Genomic DNA, 6,989 nt, shown 5'->3' with positions numbered 1-6,989 from the left:
TGATTGATTGATTGATTGATTGATTGATTGATTGATTGATTGATTGATTGATTGACTTATCACCATCACATATTTCATAAGACTTTTTTTAAACGTAGGAATTCACAACCCCAGAATATACACTGGTAAATTCGCTTTTTCAGGTAAAAGTGTTGCTGCAACATTAGTATGCATTTTACTAAAAGAAAATTCACGACTGTCTAACTTGTTTTAACTTGTCTCCGCTCTATAAAACCTGACCCAATCCTTTTGACACACTAAATAAATAGACAGGGGAAAAACTATTTGAAAAAATATGGAATTATATACTCTGGTCGTTCTACGTCAAGACAGCGCGCGTCTATGTAACTGGTTCTGCTGTGTTCGAATTATGAATCAAAACGTTCAAAATTGCCATTACTTTCCGCTAATTTTCTTATAATTATACTATTCTCCAATAGTTTTCTTCATTCAGCCGGAAAGTACTCGTGACCTAAGAGTTGTCACTACTCGTCTAGTGACTCGTGGTGACAATGCCCCCTATGGTCACTCGTATTTTTTTTGGCTGAACGAAGACATATTTTGGGGAACAACATCTAATTAGTGCAATCATTTCATTAATTGGTCTCACATTTAAATTTAGAATATCCTTGCAATGTTATCTGTGTCTTTTGACGCAATTCTTCTAGATTGTGAGCGGTCATAGATACAATCAAATTCTTTTCAGCACTAAGAGGATGAGGGTTAACCCAGAAAAGTAGGCCACCGTAAAAATAGCAGTTTTCATAATAGTGACAGTAGTCCTCCTTTCCATTGGATGGGATATAACCATAAACATCAACTACCTCACAGATATGCAATAACAGGTGGATACCTAGTGGAGAAAAAAAGGTGACAAAGCTATAAAGGCATTATTCTCGATCCATGGAAATAAATTGCAGTGATTTCTTGCATAACCAGATTTAAACTGAATGCCTCCCGTAAAGGCAAATCCATAGATTTTTGGGCCAGCACACATTGTTGGAATGCAAAATTCTCAACTATTGTTATTATACATGATGAACCACTTAATTGGAAAATAAATTATTTGAAACTAAATGAAATATGAAGCTTGCAGACTTAACATATTGCCTAAAAAGATTGAGTATGCAAATTAACCATATAAATCGTAAATTATAACATCAAGCTTTAAATGACACATGTACTTCTTTACCATCAACTATTAATACACATACAAAATTATCTGAAATTATCATTAATTATGCAAATTAGTCATAAAATTGAAAACTATATCAACAGGCTTTGGAGGATGTGTGCTTTGTCATGGTTGATGTATGTGCCAAGTTATATGGAATTTGAAACATGCATTCCAAAGATATATACTGAAGATCATTAATTATTCAAATTACTCATTAAAAGTAAAGGCTATGTCAACAAACTTGTGCGCATTGTTATGGTTGGTATATGTACCAAATTCTATGAAATTTGAAGCTTGCATTCTTAAGATAAAGTGGAATTACCGAACTTCATTAATTTAGTACATTATTCATTAAAACTGTAATCTACATCAACAAACTTTAATGCTTAGTTATGGTTAACTTATGTACTAACTTATATTGAAAATTAAGTATGCATTTTTAATTACCGAAATTCATTATCTATTCAAATTATTCATAAAAGCTTTAAGCTAAATCAACAAACCTTATAGGACATGGTTGACGTATGAACCACATTATATTGAATTTGAAGTATGCGTTCCAAAGATATAGCATAATTACTCAAAACAATTAAATATGCAAATAACTAAATAATGTTCATTGGATAGTTACCAAAATCTATCAGTTCTTAAGATTATCATTTGGAAGCAAATTCCATTATAAATGAGCTAGCTGTTTGTAAGAAAAGAAAATGATGACACAGACAGACACACACGCAGACGGACAGACAGACAAACAGACAGACAGACAGACAGACAGACAGACAGACAGACAGACAGACAGACAGACAGACAGACACAGACAGACAGACAGACAGACAGACAGACAGACAGACAGGCAGACAGACAGGCAGACAGACAGGCAGACAGACAGACAGACAGACAGACAGACAGACAGACAGACAGACAGACAGACAGACAGACAGACATGGCCATTTCAATACCTCCCCTTACACGAGGTAATAACATGATTAGCGTTTTATGCATACATGTACATTAGTCTACGTATACAATGATACAAGAGTATGCAAGACTCTAAAAAATCATTGAACATATCTTTCACTTCTACCCTGACATAAGTGTAGTGCTGTTCTCAAGGTACACACCATGTGGTCAGTGCATGGGAAATGATTCGATATCAATTATTGAATCCTTTGATAAAGTATTAACAACATAAAAAACATACATACATACATACATACATACATACATACATACATACATACATACAGACAGACAGACAGACAGACAGACAGACAGACAGACAGACAGACTTACATACATACATACATACATACATACATACATACATACATACATACATACATACATAATCTCACCTAAAAATCCAGATGTTGCTGGAAAAGATTTAACTTCTTCAACATTAAATTCTTGGATAATATCCCATAGTTTCCAAAGGGTTTCCAAACGTATCAAATACAATGGTGACTCGGGATGCTTGTAGTGCCATCTACCATAATTGCAAAAGAACTCTTGACTATCTCTGTACCACTAGGTTAGAGATGGCAAAGGGGAGATATTTAAAAAACAAACTAAATAGCTTCATCTACATATTTAGGGGCAGAAGAGTTTATGTATGAAGACTATACAGACTCAGTTTCAATAATCGGCTAAATAATTATTTTTCCATCTCACGGAACGTTTCAATTTTAGTCAAAATTTACACAGACAAAATGCAGACATTGATAGCTCGCATGCACATAAAATATTACGTTTTGTCCCATCCTAGACAAATTATCAGTTCTGAATTTGAATCTACCTAGTCTCATCCGAACATGGATGTTTAATTTGTTTTTAGTGAGCTAAAGTGAACCGATTTATTAGCACAACTGAACTGATAAGGTTCAGTAGTGCTATAGGCATGGCAAAGTGTCTGTCTGTCTGTCTGTCTGTCTGTCTGTGTGTGTGTATGTGTGTGTGTGTAAACAACTTAAAGTCAAAAACTGCTGGACCGATTGCTTTGATATTTAGTGGTCATGTTACTTCTGGTGTCTAGTTGGGAAATTGTTCAAATGAAAGTGATTGCATCAGGGATGTGGGTTTTGGGTCAAAAAATGTGATTTTTGGTCAAAAAACTTAAACTCAAAAACTACTGGGCAGATTGGTGCGAAATTTGGTGGGAACATTCTTAAGGGGGTGTAAAGTAAGATTTGTTCATGACGGGATGATTCCATCAGTGATATGCAAATTAGGGCTGAAAATGTGTCTTTTTGGTTAAAAATCTATAATTCCAAAACCACTGAGCAGATTGGGCTGAAATTTAATGGAAATGCATTTAGGGATGTATGGACGAAGATATGTTAAGCATGCCATGATTCCATGAGTGATATGGAATTAAGGTGTAAAAATGTGAATTTTGGTCAAAAACTTATATCTCAAAAAATACTAAGTGAATGAGTTTGAAACTTGGTGAGATGTTTCTAGAAGTGTTATTCTTTGTCATTGCTTTTCCTCAAAAATCTTCAACTCTGAAATTACCCAGTAGATTGAGCTTAACTTTGTTGAGAATGTGTAGATTTGTCCTCATTAATAGCTGACACAGTGAGAACAGTACATTGTTAATTAACTATAATGTTTACTTTACTATTTCCTCTGGTGGTAAAGCCTGTAGCATGGCCAGTTTGGTTTATGACTGGATTATGTAATATATTGTAAGACAGCTGTTTCATCACCTACCCATATAAACTGAATGTAGCTGGCTTTTACAATATTACAATAAGACAACCAAGAAAGATAAACCTGTTACATTGGTATGACTTGGTTCCAAATTGATTTAAAAAAATAAAGAAGTACAAAACCTTGTAGACACATCCCTTAAAGTTTGATTAGGATGTTGCTATACTTGTCTTGTACACTTCCAACATAGGATGGCTGGATTATGATGATGGAAATTAGGTATGAAAATTTTGTTTTGGTTACAACTTTAAATCTTCAAAAAATTATATATCTATCATTGCCCTGAACATGAAGTTGTGCGGCAACGCAATATTTGCGCTATTTTATTCTTTTAGAGACGTATAGAATGCCGTGCTGCCCTTCTAAAGTCTATTGTTATTCTTGACTGTTAGTAACACTTATTTCTTCACTGTTTTAATGTACTGTGGTATAATCACCCAAACGCATACTTTATGCAGATATACAGCAGTACTCAGAATAGATACACTGTACATTTTGTAGGTACAAGAAGGTCTGGTTGGAGTTTTCCTTAAGTATGTGCAAATGAGATGTATGGCTTTGCAAATAGCGTATAAGAAAAATTCTAATACCCCCAAATCCCCTGACATAAATAGTCACTTTTTACTTTACGGGTGGTATTATTATCATAATCTAAAAAGTATTTGGTAGATTAAGATAAGAAAGTCGAAAACCATTTAATAATACCTTATTCATATTTGCATTGTACGGTCCCTCTCTCCACGTCAAAATCATCTCAGTGCCTTTCAATTCTTCCAGCGTCTTCAACCAGTAAGATCTTAACACTTGGTTGTTAGTGATACGTATGGTTGTCTTACTACCAACATCCTTCTCGAAACCTTTAATTGGTGCTACATTGAAACGAAGGACTGCGTCATGTGAATCTACCAAGGAAAAATGAAAAAATGAGACGACATTTGCAGCTGTAAAAGGTAACATATACAAAATAGTACTACATATAGACGAGTGTAATATTTATAAAATGTGCACCCTCGAAATCAATGTATTCAAAAGCAATAATAGTTTGTGTCATTTTGCAGAAATACCAGAAAAAGTAGATTCTAAAACCAGTTTCGTCTCTGGCGGTGTGGCCACTTTAATTGTTCTGATCATCATTATTATTATTTTGGCAATATTATTAACGACATTAAAACTGAAGAAATCTCGAGAAAATAGAGGTAAGTACGAAATGTACTTCCTGTAACTGATGTATCCAAACATACATACATACATACATACATACATACATACATACATACAGACAGACAGACAGACAGACAGACAGACAGACAGACAGACAAACAAACAAACGGACAGAAAGATAAACAAACAGACAGAAAGACAGACAGACAGACAGACAGACAGACAGACAGACAGACAGACAGAGACAGTCAGACAGACAGACAGACAGACAGACAGACAGACAGACAGACAGACAGACAGACAGACAGACAGACACAGACAGACGCAAACGTTAAACAAGCACGCACGCACGCACGCACGCACGCACGCACGCACACGTAGTACGTGTAGATATAGATAAATATATATATAGCTAGTATATATAGATAAATAACTTTGTGTGTATACATGTACATGTCCGAAGAGAGACCAAATAATACCTACCTATATCTCGCCCCATATTGGAATCGCGTAAAGCATCTGAATTCATCACTACAGCACATGTATTGTATAGCGTTGATGAACCTTTTAAAAGAAATGACTCCTTTGGAATATATTTTCCAATTCCAAGTTCATGGAATGGAGATTCGTCAGGTTGCACAAATTGTATTGGTGGAGATTGTTTTAATCGACATACTACTTCACTCACAGATGCATTGGCTTTTCCTCTAACACGTTTATCAAATTTTGGTGGGTATTCCTCGGCTGGATTGAACATTGAGTTGTCACAAGAGCCGTGTCCATCCATGATCCCTCTTTGGGTAGGAAACTGACACGGTCGCGAACTGTTATGTTTTCAGCGGTGACGTGTGTTACTTCTGTGTGGTACTGAAGACGTTTGAGTTCCTGATAGTCGGCCATTGATAGCCTTATGACGTCATCTCTGTCACTTGACGGATACACAAGTACTGTAGAATCGGTCAATACTTCAACGTCGGCTCCACACTGACGTGCAAAAAATGGAATCGTAGGAAGATCTGTGAATTGTGATATAAGGTAATAACCCGAAAGTAGGAAAAATAGGAGGCAGAATATTAGCAGGCCAACTAGTTTCCGTGATTTTCTATTTGTTTTCTTTGACGTCATAGTGGCAGTCTCTAAATTGAGCAATGAGTGAAGTTAGCTGTATGGCTGTGAATCTGTGGGAAAAAAAGTCGAATATATTCGTGAGTCATAGTATCGAATTGAATCGAATCAAAAGTCTCCCAGCATATCCAATTTGAATCACCAGGACATTCTGTTGACCTTGACAAGGTTAAAACCCTAGACAATGAACCTAGAAACTTTGACTGGGGAGCCTGAGCTCATCTACATCCGGGCACTCAAACCATCATAAGTGGCAGCTGGAGTTCAATGCTACGATATGCAAAGTCATACATCTTGATCATAACAATACAGTACATTCATAGCAGCAACTTTCAAATATCCGTACCACGACAAACCACTGAACTTGAGAACGATCTTGGAGTAAACATTGAAACCTTGAAATTCACAACATTTGACAGTATGTAATACATACTATACTAGTAGCTTGGTACTCACCATGTTTTTGTTCAAAGCCAGCAAACTAAACTTGACTGTACCTATCCAGCCTAGACATCATTGTCATACAGAAGAAAGTTTATGTATGAAAGTACTTCTCCGAGGTGATAAGTAAGTAAATGTACTTTTAACGACGAGACGTTATTTCACACTTGGTGCCTCTGCATGTACGTATGCCTCTCTCTGGGCTAACAAGAACAAAGGCAGTATTGAACTTACACTTAAGACCTTGTGCTAAGCACTCGTGTATTGAATACTAAGAAGGCAATTATAGTGATGACGTAATTACAGACCACTTAGTCATCCTGCAAAAATTAACCACCTTAAACTTACCGACTCCCTGTAGCGTAGTAGT

General features: G+C 35.8%; 1 protein-coding gene across 1 annotated transcript; it reads right to left on the bottom strand.

Moving 5' to 3' along the window:
• Positions 1–596: 596 nt before the first annotated feature.
• Positions 597–5,840, bottom strand: LOC144439850 (beta-galactoside alpha-2,6-sialyltransferase 1-like). The gene is made up of 4 exons (XM_078129085.1): positions 5,537–5,840; positions 4,598–4,794; positions 2,536–2,707; positions 597–853 (listed from the first exon to the last, which is right to left on the bottom strand). The coding sequence occupies exons 1-4, from the start codon at positions 5,838–5,840 to the stop codon at positions 597–599; spliced, it is 930 nt and encodes a 309-aa protein (XP_077985211.1).
• Positions 5,841–6,989: the final 1,149 nt, after the last annotated feature.

This window comes from Glandiceps talaboti, chromosome 9 (genome assembly GCF_964340395.1).
Source record: "Glandiceps talaboti chromosome 9, keGlaTala1.1, whole genome shotgun sequence".
Taxonomy (NCBI): Eukaryota; Metazoa; Hemichordata; class Enteropneusta; family Spengelidae; genus Glandiceps; species Glandiceps talaboti.
Note: the sequence above shows the minus strand (reverse complement) of the source record. Positions and strands in the feature narration are given on the sequence as shown.

Coding starts and splice junctions, on each gene's coding strand:
- LOC144439850 (XM_078129085.1), bottom strand. CDS start 5,840: ATGGATGGACACGGCTCTTGTGACAACTCAATGTTCAATCCAGCCGAG. Junction 2,708..4,597: donor ACAATGCAAATATGAATAAG/GTATTATTAAAT, acceptor TCTCTAACCTAG/TGGTACAGAGATAGTCAAGA. Junction 854..2,535: donor AGCAACATCTGGATTTTTAG/GTGAGATTATGT, acceptor TTTCTCCACTAG/GTATCCACCTGTTATTGCAT.